This window comes from Lampris incognitus, chromosome 7 (genome assembly GCF_029633865.1).
Source record: "Lampris incognitus isolate fLamInc1 chromosome 7, fLamInc1.hap2, whole genome shotgun sequence".
Lineage (NCBI taxonomy): Eukaryota > Metazoa > Chordata > Actinopteri > Lampriformes > Lampridae > Lampris > Lampris incognitus.
In genome coordinates this window covers 28,502,707-28,516,707 of record NC_079217.1, presented here as the reverse complement: position 1 = coordinate 28,516,707, position 14,001 = coordinate 28,502,707, and the positions used below count along the sequence as shown (strand labels likewise).

Sequence of the window (14,001 nt, the reverse complement as noted above, 5' to 3'; positions counted from 1 at the left end):
GAAGATGTAATTGATCGAAATGTCACCACCAAAAATGAGTTTTGGGAGCATTTCAGTGTACAGACCTTGCTCCTTTGTTCTTTTGTATTTTAGCCATTTGGGAGTGTATTTGTGTAAAATTTTGAAAATCAAACATTCCATACAAATATCATACAAAGTTTGCATAAATGGTAGATTGGGCAGAACCTTGTCAATCATGCTCTTAAGTGCTTAAAAATGGGATTTGTATATTGTTGTATAGTTTTGTATATTTACACTGCCTTTTTTCAGTTCAGTAAAACACTACTTCCATTTTCTTTTATTTCTTTGTTTATGGTTCTCAGTCGACACTTAAAAGTGGTGCGGAGAAAACACATAGGACCAAAATAATTTATTTTAAAATTTTCTTGTCTATTTTTATAGACTCAGCTTTCGATTTTGCACAAAAAACTGCACACTGTGTTCAACAAAACTGGTTTAAACAGCTGGGTTAAACATGTCTGCCTAGAATATTTGTTGATAAAGTCAGATGGTGTAATTGGCTCTTCAGGGGTCACATGGACACAAATTTGATTTGATTCATGTGCTTTTCATTTCTCTCATCTTCCCCTGCTCTGTCCTTGTCTGATCATCCATGTCTGATCCAATAGCCATGAAATATCTAAAAATCTAAAAGATATCTGAACTATCTAACTATCTTTGAAAACTTTTGTTTTTACTCAATCAAGTTTCACGTCTGTTATCATTGGAGATTTAAATGATCTCTGCATCCTCCGTAACCACATTATTCATATCTGGTGAAGGGGGGCAATAGCTGTAGTAAGACTTTGTCTTATGCAAAACCAATCCTGAGTCAAAACTTCACTAATGACTGAGTCAAGAGGTGGAGGAAATACTGACCCAAAATCTAAACCCGGCTCTTGTGGTATAGGAGAAAACATCATAGTTCACCCAGTTCTTATATGATGTTAAACAAAAAGACACTTTCAAGGTATTATTTCATTACAAACAAACATTCTAGTTTATCTCCTGAGATTTTGTTCAAATGTGCCATTTACATCTGTGTGATTGGAAAAGTTACTCCCAATGTACCATTAATTCAACCATTTCATAACGATTGTCTGGAATATCTGATTTTCAAATGTTATACAAATATGCTCCAAAGGGGCTTAAATACAAATACCAATTAGCAGGAATTGGTGCTTTATCAGTGTAATTACATTTCAGAGTCTTATTACATTATTGGTTGATGTTATGACATTATTCAGCAGAAAATGAATTACAGGGCCAGTAAAGTAACAACCGGTCAGTAACATAAGTGGTTCCAACATTATGGGCAAAAACACTATTGAGTTATTGGTAAAAGATTCTATTACATATTTCATTATATCACAAGCTTTACTGCATTTTATTACTTTAGGGGCCATTATTATGTTTGGGGTTAAGATTACATTATTAATCTTTACAAGTAGAGTTTGAGTAAAATACCTTTGGGGCCTAAGTCTTTAATTACATGATTGAGACTATTTTATGCCTCACTGATGAGATTAAAACATGAAGCGATACAAATGCCTCAGTAAAGATACCAAGAATTATGATACTGTTCATTCACTTAACTCTTATCTCTTACTTTGAATATTCTCACAGTTTGATGAAGCTTACCTTGGCATTGAACTCTGCCAGGAAGTCAAAGTGTTTCTTGAGGTCAGTGGCTAGAATGGCTTCAATGACTAGGAAGCGGAAGCGTTTGAACTCCACATGTTCCAGGTTAGCTAGGAAATTATACTCTGGTCGCGACATGAAGAGATTCCAAGCTGAAGCTGCGTGGTGGTTTTCTAGGACTGATCGGTCATTATATAAAACAGCCTGCAGAAGGAGACAGAGAGAAAAAAACAAAAAAACAAACATGATTGGAGCTTAGTCTGATTTTTTAGGGCCAGGAATCTGTTTGTAGCTTATTTATTTATTTATTTATTATTATTTTTTAATTTAAATTTATTCATTAGTAATTTTATACTGGCCTCATTCTGTAACAGTTACTCCAAAAATTGTATTGCTTACTAAAGGTTGACCTTGAATTTCATAAACTGTGGTTGACTATTTCCACTTGTTCAGTAACAGACAGCCTTCAAAATTAGCTGTCTTGATGAGCAGCGCTAATCGCCATATTTAATTCTTACTTTTGATACTCATAATCAATGTAAGTCAAAACTATATTTTAGATAAAATATACATGTAGCATAAAATCTGAGACACAAACTGAATATAATTTAACTGCCACTACAATTGTCCGTGCCTGCCATGAACCAGTATGCCAGTACTATTATAGTGAGTTCCTGTTTTAACCTCTGTTGTTAAAAAAGGAGGCCGGATGTAGAAGTATGCCTCAGCGGTATCTATGATGTGAAATGTTTGGCTGTGGTAGGCACCTGGAGGACTAAAAAGACTAAATTTTTGCTTTGCAAGTTTATTATCCTTTAAAAACACTCTCAATTTCAGTTAAACCCATAATCATCTATGCAATATATACATATAACATACATATACAGTATTGGAGATACTAGCCTGATATTGCTCCCTTTTTTTTGTCTAACTCTTTGCCCAGTATATTTTATCGAACATTTTCCAACCTTACTGCCAGTCTTGACAAGAGAATCACAAATGGTGTGATTCTCTTTTCCTTCCTTCAGGCTTTAATTTTTACATATTCACAACCACTAAGGCTAAAGTACATTGCTCAAAAAAATAAAGGGAACACATAAGCAATGCAATGTAGCTCCAAGTCAATCACACTTTTGAGATATCAACCTGTCCAGTTAGGAAGCAACACTGATTTGTGAATCAATTTCACCTGTTGGTAAATTGTCTAATTTCCACCAGGTGGAAATTAGACAATTTGCAAGACAACCCCTATAAAAGGAATGGATTTGCAGGTGGTGGCCACAGACCATTTGCCTGTCCTCATCTTTTCTGGCCAATCTTTGGTTAGTTTTTCATTTTGCTAGTGCCCTCACCACTAGAGGTGGCATGAGGCGGTATCTGCAACCTACAGAAGTTGCTCAGGTAGTGCAGCTCATCCAGGATGGCACATCAATGCGTGCTGTGGCAAGAAGATTTGATGTGTCTCCCAGCACAGTGTCCAGAGCATGGAGGACGTACCAGGAGACAGGCCAGTACACCAGGAGACGTGGAGGGGGCCGCAGGAGGACAACAACCCCGCAGCAGGACCGCTATCTGGTCCTTTGTGCAAGGAGGAACAGGAGGAGCACTGCCGGAGCCCTACAAAACGACCTTCAACAGGCCACTAATGTGCAGGTTTCTGCTCAAACAGTGAGAAACAGAATGCATGAGGATGGTATGAGGGCCCGACGTCCACAATTGGGGCCTGTGCTCACAGCCCAACACCGTGCAGCCCGATTGACCTTTGCCAGAGAACATCTTGGTTGGCAGATTCGCCATTGGCGCCCTGTGCTCTTCACAGATGAGAGCAGGTTCACACTGAACACATGTGACAGACGTGAGAGAGTCTGGAGACGCTGTGGAGAACGTTCTGCTGCCTGCAACATCCTCCAGCATGACCGGTTTGGCGGTGGGTCAGTGATGGTCTGGGGAGGCATATCCTTGGAGGGCCGCACAGACCTCTACGTGCTAGCCAGAGGTACCATGACTGCCATTAGGTATCGGGATGAGATCCTCAGACCCATTGTCAGACCATATGCTGGTGCAGTGGGCCCTGGGTTCCTGCTCATGCATGACAATGCTCGTCCTCATGTGGCCAGAGTGTGTCAGCAGTTCCTGTATGTCAAGGGCATTGATGCTATGGACTGGCCTGCACGTTCCCCAGACCTGAATCCAATCGAGCACCTCTGGGACATCATGTCTCGTACCATCCGCCAACGCGATGTCGCACCACAGACTGTCCAGGAGTTGACCGATGCCCTGATCCAGGTCTGGGAGGAGATCCCTCAGGAGACCATCCGTCGTCTCATCAGGAGCATGCCCAGACGTTGTAGGGAGTGCATACAGGCACGTGGAGGCCACACACACTACTGAGCCTCATTTTGAATCGTCTTGAAGAATTTCCACAGAAGTTGGATCAGCCTATGTTCTCATTTTCCACTTTGATTTTGAGTATGATTCTGAATCCAGACCTTAATGGGCTAATGATTTTGATTTCCATTGATCATTCTTAGGTTATTTTGCTCTAAACACATTCCTCTGTCTAATAAATAAAGATTTTCAGCTGAAATATTTCATTCATCGAGGTCTATATTGTGTTTTTAGGTGTTCCCTTTATTTTTTTGAGCAGTGTACATGGATTCCATTTACATTTATGGTCTCCGAGTTAGTATGAAAGTATTTCTTTAATACAAATCACATTGATCAGATTAATTAAAAAGTATTGATCACTGCAGCTTTTGGCTCTTGGCTTATTACATTGGGCTAAAATGCATGCACCTCTTCATTGGTCAGTCTAATCCCTGCAGCCTTTTAACAATTGAGAAGCACTGTAGCATTTCTATATTAACCTGTGGTGCACTGGTTGCCACCAGAAAAGCGTTGGTTCTTCCAGGATGGTCATAGTCATGCATGGCAGCAGCTACATACAGAGCCATAAGCTCCAAGGCGGGGATGAGGCCCGCCAGACAGCCATAGCCCTCCGCCAGCACAGAGGTCATCTGGGACACCAGGAAACCAGTAGTACTGGATGTAATGCCATTCTCTGAGTCTGAAGGCAGAGGAGGACAGTAGGAGAGAAGACAAGTCAAGACATCTCAAGTTCAAATCAATGATAACGACCCCCGTGTGTTGTACCAGAAATACGTAATGTCAATTTGGGTTTTATTGTACTTTTATGATTTTGTAAAAGATTCTTGGTTCATCCACAGTAAATGAAAACAGACCTTTTAATAGAGTATTACTTAGTGGATTACTAAAGTTGAAAGTTTATTTTCATGTGGCGAGACTTGTCAGATAGTACAAGAAGCAATAGCACTATACCTTAACATTCAATATCCAAATACAAAGCCGATGTCTGACTGAATTTTTTATTGGGACTTGTAATGTGCTGGGGGGGATTTTTATTCAAGAGAGGACAGGCCATACAGTGTTTTCTCTAAAGACCTTTAATGTACAGAAGACAGTAAGATGTTGATGACGGTTTGGGTATCATATGGGAATTATTAACCAAAGGTGAAAACAAAAGGGCATCTATCAAGGGCTATAGATGCCATCAAACTCAATAAATGTAGTAATAAATGTCTCTATCTGTTGAGAGGCAGACAAGTACACACACACACACACACACACACACACACACACACACACACACACACACAGTCAAAAAGCAAAAAGTATGTGGACACCCAAACATCACACCCACATGTGCTTGTTGAACATCTCATTCCAAACCATTCAATTCAATTCAATTTATTGTCATTAAAAACAATGTGCAGGCACATGTTAAAAATGAAATGAGGGCTGTGGCTTCACCAAACAGTGCAAGACAGACACAGACAAACACAGCAAACACAATATAAGATATACACACATGAAGACCAAAAGCTAAAAATAAGTTAAAAGAGCTGGAGTACAAAATATCTACAGACATTCCGTGAGTAGCCAGGTTCAGGTAGGCAACAGCTTGTGGAAAAAAGCTGTTTTTGAGCCTGGTAGTGCAGGCTCTGAGGCTCCTGTAGCCCCTCCCAGAGCACAGGGGGGAGAACAGTCCATGGTTGGGGTCGGTGAGATCTCTGCTGATGCTCAGACCCGTTCGAAGGCAGCGTTTGTGATAAATGTCTTTTATGGCTGGCAGCTGGGTACCAGTGATATGCTGGGCGGCCTTGACGATCCGCTGCAGAGCTTTCTGGTCTACTGAGGTGCAGTTGCCGTACCACACTGAGATGCAGATGGTCAGGATGCTCTCTATGGTGCAGTAGTAGAAGTTGGTGAGAATTTTGGGGGGTAGATGGGCACTCCTCAGCCTCCTCAGGAAATGCAGGCGTTGTTGGGCCTTTATCACAAGGGCCTGGGTGTTTAATGTCCACAAAAGGTCCTCGCTGATGTGGACTCCAAGGAATTTAAAGCTGGAAACACGCTCCACTTCCAACCCATTGATGTGAATGGGGGAGTGGCTGCAGCTTCTAGACCTCCTGACGTCCACAATCAGCTCCTTTGTCTTCTGCACATTAAGGACAAGATTGTTGGTAGTACACCCTGATGTGAGATGCTCAATCTCGTCTCTGTAGGCCATCTCGTCATTGTTGGTGATACGGCCAATGACTGTGGTGTCATCTGCAAACTTAACTATAACATTTGAAGGGTGAGTTGGCAGGCAGTCGTGGGTAAAGAGGGAGAAAAGGAGGGGGCTCAGAACACAGCCTTGAAGGGCACCTGTGCTGAGGGTCAGGGTGGAGGAGGAGTGGTCACCTAACCTAACAGACTGAGGTCTGTTGGTCAGGAAGTCAAGGATCCAGTTACAGAGGGAGGGGTTGAGGCCAAGGGAGAGGAGTTTGGTGGTTAGTTTGGCAGGGATGATGGTGTTGAAGGCAGAGCTGTAATCTATAAACAGCATCCGGATGTATGTGTTGTTAAGTTCAAGGTGGGTCAGAGCAACGTGCAGGGCAGTGGCAATGGCATCCTCAGTAGACCTTTTGGGACGGTAGGCGAACTGATGTGGGTCGAATGTGGGGGGAGATAATGTTTTTGATGTGAGCCACAACCAGTCTTTCAAAGCACTTCATGGCAATGGGGGTGAGTGCTATGGGTCGGTAGTCATTCAGACATGTGGATGTTGGTTTCTTGGAGACAGGAATGATAGAGGTGGTCTTAAAGCATGCCAGGACTTTAGATTGGGACAGCGAGAGGTTAAATACAGGTGTGAAGACCTCAGCCAGCTGGTCGGCACATTCCCGGTAGACCCAACGCAGTATGCCATCTGGTCCGGCAGCCTTCCGTGTGTTCACTCTGCGCAGTGATTCTCTGACCTCTGTGACTGATAGAGTGAGCACCTGGTCTTCTGGGTGGCTGGGGATTTTTGTGGCTGGGTCAGTATTGTCCTTGTCGAAGCGGGCATAGGAATGATTTAGCTTGTCTGGCAGGGAGGCATCATGGACAGTGGGACCATGATTAGAGCTTTTGTAGTCTGTGATAGACTGAATGCCTTGCCACATTCGCAGAGGATTGGAGTTATTGTGAAAGTGGTCCTCTATTCATAGGAAATATTTATGTTTGGCTGTTCTGATGCTCTTTTTGAGGTTGGATCTGGCTGCGCTGTAGGCCTCACAGTTACCTGACTTGAACGCTGCATCCCGGACTTTCAGCAGCTGCCGGACCTCACTGGTCATCCAGGGTTTCTGGTTTGGAAAGGTGCGGACTGATTTTGTTGTTGTGACACTCTCAGTACAAAAGTTAATGTAGGCTAGTATGGCAGATCTGTTCATTAATGTCTATATGGGAGCCATGGGTAGCTGAATGTGCAAAAATACTCCAGTCTGTGTTTTCAAAACAGTCCTGGAGTTCAGAGACTGCTCCTTCTGGCCGGACAGTGATTGTTTTTACTGCTGGCTTGACCTGTTTTATTAGGGGTTTGCAGGCTGGGACCAGGAACAGGCAGAGGTGGTCAGAATGCCCCAGATGAGGGCAGAGAGTAGCTTTGTATGAGTCCTTGATGTTTGTATAGAGATGGTCCAGGGTGTTTTGGCCCCTAGTGGGGCAGGAGACATGCTGATGGAATTTGGGCAATACAGCCCTGAGGTTAGCCTGATTAAAGTCACCACCTATGATAAAGGCATTGTCCAGGTGTTTGGTCTGTTGTCTGCTGATGGCACATTGTAGCTGCTTAAGTGCTTCCTTAGCATTAGCATGTGGGGGGATGTATACAGCGGCGATGGTAATGGCCGTTAGCTCCCTGGGCAGATAAAAAGGCCTGCACTTAATCATAAGGAGCTCGAGATCAGCAGAGCAATGCCTTTCGATGATCTTTATATTGTTGCACCAAGAGTTATTGACATAAATACTCAAACCTCCTCCGTGGATCTTGCCGGAGTCCGCTGTCCTGTCGGCACGGAAGGCTGTGCGGCCCGCTAGCTCGACTGCCGAGTCGGCTATGTTGCTGTTGAGCCAATGGACATTGATAGCCACCACGGACATTGATATAGAGTTGGTCCCCCCTTTGCTGCTATAACAGCCTAGATTTTGAACATGGCTGTGGGGATTTTCTCCCATTCAGCCACAAGAGCATTAGTGAAGTCAGGCACTAATGTTGGACAGAAGGCCTGGCTCACAGTTGATGTTCTAATTCATCCCAAAGGTGTTGGATGGGGTAGAGTTCAGGGCTCTCTGTAGGCCAGTCACATTCTTCTACTCCAAACTCAGCAAACCATGTCTTTATGGACCATACTTTGCGCACAGGGGCACTGTCATGCTGAAACAGGAAAGGACCTTCCATAAACTCTTGCCACAAAGTTGGAAGCACACAATTCTCTCTAATGTCATTGTATGCTACAGCATTAAAGATTTCTCTTCACTGGAAACAAGGGGCCTAGCCTAAACTATGAACAGCCCCCGAGCATTATTCCTCCACCATCAGACTTCTCAGTTGACACTATGCATTTGGGCAGGTAGCGTTCTTCATGCATCCACCAAACCCAGGATTGTTCCTCAGACAGCCAGATAGTGAAGTATGATTCATCACTCTAGAGAACATGTTTCCACTGCTCCAAAGTCCAATGGTGGTGTGTTTTACACCACTTCAGCCCACACTTTGAACTGTGCATTGTGATCTTAGGCTTGTGTGCAGCTGCTCGGCCATGGAAATCCATTTCATGAAGCTCCCGACGAACAACAGTTCTTGTGCTGACATTGCTTCAAGAGGCAGTTTGGAACTCAGTAGTGAATGTTGAACCAAGGACAGACGATTTTTACATGCTTCACCACTTGGCGGTCCTGTTCTGTGGTCTTGTGTCCAACCGCTTTACAGCTGAGCTGTTGTTTCTCCTAGACGTTTCCACTTCACAATAACAGCACTTACAGTTGACTGAGGCAGATCTAGCAGGGCAGAGATTTGACCAACTGACTTGTTTGAAAGGTGGAAGTCACTGAGCTCTTCATTATGACCCATTCTACTGCCATATTATGTACCTCTTAGCAATGGGTGCAGCTGAACTAGCTGAACCCACGTGTCCACATACTTTTGGCCATGTAGTGTACATGACTTGTTCCTTGACAGACAGGCTGTGTAAAGATTGGTTTGGACCAGTATGAATATATTCCTTTTTAATCTAAAATGTTGAAGCCAACAAACAAAAGGCTGCCACATCTAATGGGAAATGCAGTTCTGAGAGGGCTTTGCCATAAAAACACTTCAAATAACTAAAAGGCTTTGCAAGTGGAAACACAAAAATTCCCAAAAGGGACGTTTTTAATCATATGTACAGACTAATGAAGCTCTATGAAAATCCAGACTTTCATTCTTGGCAACCCTGTGTTCAGTGGCAAAATAAGCCCAATTCAATTTTATTAGCAGTCATGGTGCCTAAGATTTTCAGCGTCCATACTGTATACCACTGAAATATATCTCTGTTGTGCATGTTGTGACCAGCAGTGAGTGGAAACAGTTCACATTCCAAGTTTCAATGATTTGCTGAAAAGCTCCCCAAAAACTTGATGCCCTGAACACATAACTGTTTCTCGCATGAAACTGATGGAAAAGTTTTGCACTCCACAAGCATCAACAATCATACTGATAGGCGAGACCAACTGAGGTTGTTTCACATCTCTGTAGGATTAAGGTGATTGCAATACCCCACAAACGGGATTACCCAGACCAATGGCCTTGTTATCGGCACTAAACATACCTATTGCTTTTTGTGTTTGCATGAAACTGTTTTTTGTCTTTTTGTATTTGCCCGCCTACTGCAGTTGCATGCTTGCATATTTGCCATCCTAAAAACATGCGAGTGTTTGAGTGCACGCCTGCACTTGTATATGTGCGTGTGTTTGTGTCTGTTTGTGTGTGTGCATGAGAGCATGTCTGTTCATGTATGAGTTTGTATGTTGGTATACTGTGAGTATGAGTGTGTCTGCATCAGTCATCACCTGTGTGAGTCTCATGCTGGTTCATCAGGGTGGGCAGACCTGGCACTGGCTGGGTGGTGAGGAACCACACAGCGTGCAGCACATCAGTGGCATGAATTCGGTTATGATCTGAGGGAAAGTAAGACAAAACTTGGAACAAAAGCCACCGGGAAATGATAAAACCACAAAAAAGTTTCACAGTCCGCAATGAGATAGGCATTCTTTAGTTTACAAAAGAGGAACTTTCAGCAGTTTTTTTTTACGTTAGGTTCTTTTTTTAGAGAGAATTATCATATTGCACACTGGTACATAGTACATGATAACTGATGTCACTGTTGTATAATGCATATACACACATATTCTGTGTTATCGTATCTTGTATTATCTGTTTTATCTTATTTTGCATTATGATCTTCAATATATTTTTCCACAAAAACCTTTCCACAAAAACTGTCAGCAGGTCATTCCCAGTTCACTCATCAATACAAACATCTGTGCAGATGTCTAAATGAACATCGGCTTCCATGTGTTCTTTTCATTGCTGACATTAACCTAAAAATCTTTCCCAGCACAATACTTTACTAAATAGTAAACGATATGAGCACTGAGACAAGGAATTTTGAAATATTGTAATTGTTACCATAATTGTGATAGTTTAGTAATGAATTGTAATCTAGCAATGATATCACAATATAACAAACAGGCAGACCAAGCAGCTGGTGATAAAAAAATAATAATAAAATAAACTAAGCTCTCAGCCTTTACATATATCTTTTAAATTATGATTTATTTATAAGATTTTCAACACATACAACATAACATAGCATAACATAAAACACATATACATATTTTTTAAAAGACAGCAACAAAAAGCAAGACAATTTGGTGACAGCATCATGCTATACATACTGTGTGCTTTTTATATGGGGAAAACAGGACTTAGCCAGGAAATGCAAGATGTTGGAACAGTGCGGGGGGGAGGGGGTTCCCAGTCAATGGGGACAGAATCCAGTTGGAGGGACCTGACATGTCCCAGGAAGGACTGCCAGATACTATAAAATTGTCCATTAGAGCCATTGAAGGGAGTGTATAATTTTCTCCAACTTCACAAAGGATAAGGCATCCTTTATCCAATGGGTATGAGAGGGGGGATGAGGACTCTTCCAGTGCATCAGAATAACACGCCTCACTAATAATGTGAGAAAAGCTACAAGTTCCGCAAAATAGGACGGCAATGAGTGGCCAGTGGGTAGGACACCAAACAGGGCAACTAAGGGAGAGGGGTGAATATAAGTAGACATGATAGCTGAAAGGGAATCAAAAACAGACTTCCAAAACAAGGACAGTGCAGGACAAGCCCAGAACATGTGGCTGAGATTGGCTGATCCTGAGTGACATTTATCACAGTTTGGATCAGTTCCAGGGTAGATGCGGGCTAATTTGCTTTTAGACCAGTGTACTCTATCAACCACCTTACACTGTAAAACCCCATGACGGGCACAAATACACTATGTGTGAACCCGCCTCAAAACTGCCAGACCTCAGGCTCTATTTCAATATTGAGATCTTCAGACCAAGTCCTGGCTAAATGATCAGAGAATGAGGGTTGGCATGTGAGGAGAGTGTTGTATAACTTTGAAATAGTACCGTTGAGGTAAGGGTTAATATTAAGTATGGTGTCGACCAAGGTGGAAGGAGGGATAGCAGGGAAGCCAGGGAAGTGATTGCGAATAAAGTCTTGGATTTGCAAGTATCTGAAGAGGTGGGTCCTCTTCAGGTTAAATGCCCTGGTTAACTGATCAAAGGATGCAAATATGCCATCAATGTAAAGATTCCTCACAGAAGCAATCCCATGGTCTGCCCAGGTTTCAAAAGCCCCATCAGTGACAGAGGGAGGAAACAGAGGGTTGGAGTATACAGGGATATGATGTCTGAATTCAGTCCAAATCTTGAGACAGTTTTTAATTATTATATTACTAGAGCATGATTGAGATGGTAATGCCAGGAGGAGGCACAAGAGGGACAACAGGGAGGACGAACTACATGAGGCATCCTCAATCTGCAACCACGGTAGTGGTGACTGTTCGTATGATACCAGTGCAAAATACTGAGAATATTTGCAGCCCAACAGTAAAATAAAAAGTTGGGTAATGCAAGACCACCTAATTCGTTTGGCTTTTGTATGACATCTTTACGAATCCTACAATTTTTTTTCCCATATGAACTGAGAAATCAAACTATCAAGTGAGTGGATAAAAGAGGCTTTGGGATACAAAAACAGGTATGCATTGACAGAGATATAGGAATTTGGGAAGCACATTCATTTTTATACAATTTAGAGGTAATAGAGACCAGGTCGCGTTGGTGAAATTCCACAACGGGAATCTTTAGTTTGCTGGTTTGCGCAAAGTGGCCGTTGTGTGTTTGGCCTCAATGTACCCAAGCAGCGAAACAGGCCTACTGCGGTGCTTACTGTGGGGTTTACTGCCGGCGTGGGGGACATTTCTATTTTGAGTACACACGGCCTGTACTGTGAAACTGTGAATGGCTCATTAAATCAATTATGGTTCCTTTGATCGCTCTTCCTTTACTTGTATAACTGTGGTAATTCTAGAGCTGATACATGCCGCCGAGCGCTGACCTTCGGGGATGCGTGCATTTATCAGATCCAAAACCCTCACGCGGCGCTCCTCCGTAAGGTGGCGCCTCGGACCGCTTTGGTGACTCTAGATAACCTCGGGCTGCTCGCCTGCCCTCCGTGGCGACCACGTCTCATTCGAATGTCTGCCCTATCAACTTTCCATGGTACTTTGTGTGCCTACCATGGTGACCATGGGTAACGGGGAATCAGGGTTCGGTTCCGGAAAGGGAGCCTGAGAAACGGCTACCACATCTAAGGAAGGCAGCAGGCGCACAAATTACCCACTCCCGACTCGGGGAGGTAGTGACGAAAAATAACAATACAGGACTCTTTCGAGGCCCTGTAATTGGAATGAGTACACTTTAAATCCTTTAACGAGGACCCATTGGAGGGCAAGTCTGGTGCCAGCAGCTGCACTAATTCCAGCTCCAATAGCGTATCTTAAAGTTGCTGCAGTTAAAAAGCTCGTAGTTGGATCTCGGGATCGAGCTGATGGTCCGCCGCGAGGTGAGCCACCGTCTGTCCCAGCCCCTACCTCTTGGCGCCCCCGGAATGCTCTTACATGAGTGTCCCCGCGGGGTCCGAAGTGTTTACTTTGAAAAAATTAGTGTTCAAAGCAGGCCAGGTCGCCTGAATACCTCAGCTAGGAATAATGGAATAGGACTCCGGTTCTATTCTGTGGGTTTTCTTCTCTGAACAGGAGCCATGATTAAGAGGGACGGCCGGGGGCATTCGTATTGCGCTGCTAGAGGTGGCACGCCATCCATGATTGGACTACGACCTCAGATCAGACGAGACAACCCGCTGAATTTAAGCATATTACTAAGCGGAGGTCCGTGAATACTGGGATGGCATCCAGCGCTTAACCTGTGCCCCCCCCGTCCATAGGGTTAGTGGTTGTGTCAGGAAGGGCATCCGGCATAAAATTTTGCCAGATCATTATGCGGAGTGATGAGACCGCCATCGGTGTGGTGCCCTCACAGGGTACCGATGGAAACTGTCGATTCCGCTGTGGCAACCCCTGGGAAACAGGGAACAAGCCGAAAGAAGAAGAAGAACTAAGCGGAGGTCCGTGAATACTGGGATGGCATCCAGTGCTTAACCTGTGCCCCCGTCCATAGGGTTAGTGGTTGTGTCAGGAAGGGCATCCGACGTAAAATGTTGCCAGATCATTATGCGGATTGACGAGACCGCCATCGGTGTTGTGCCCTCACAGGGTACCGATGGAAACTGTCGATTCCGCTGTGGCGACCCCTGGGAAACAGGGAACAAGCCGAAAGAAGAAGAAGAAGAAGAAGAAGAAG

At 43.6% G+C, this 14,001-nt stretch overlaps 1 protein-coding gene across 1 annotated transcript in view; it reads right to left on the bottom strand.

Annotated features, from left to right (window-relative positions):
* Positions 1–14,001, bottom strand: part of LOC130115564 (cGMP-inhibited 3',5'-cyclic phosphodiesterase 3A-like) — a 151,322-nt gene that overhangs the window by 31,375 nt on the left and 105,946 nt on the right. The window contains exons 10-12 of the mRNA XM_056283273.1: positions 10,078–10,185; positions 4,509–4,708; positions 1,642–1,845 (exon numbers count right to left, since the gene is read on the bottom strand). Coding sequence (XP_056139248.1) covers positions 1,642–1,845; positions 4,509–4,708; positions 10,078–10,185 — 512 coding nt within the window. The remainder of the gene's footprint in view (positions 1–1,641; positions 1,846–4,508; positions 4,709–10,077; positions 10,186–14,001) is intronic.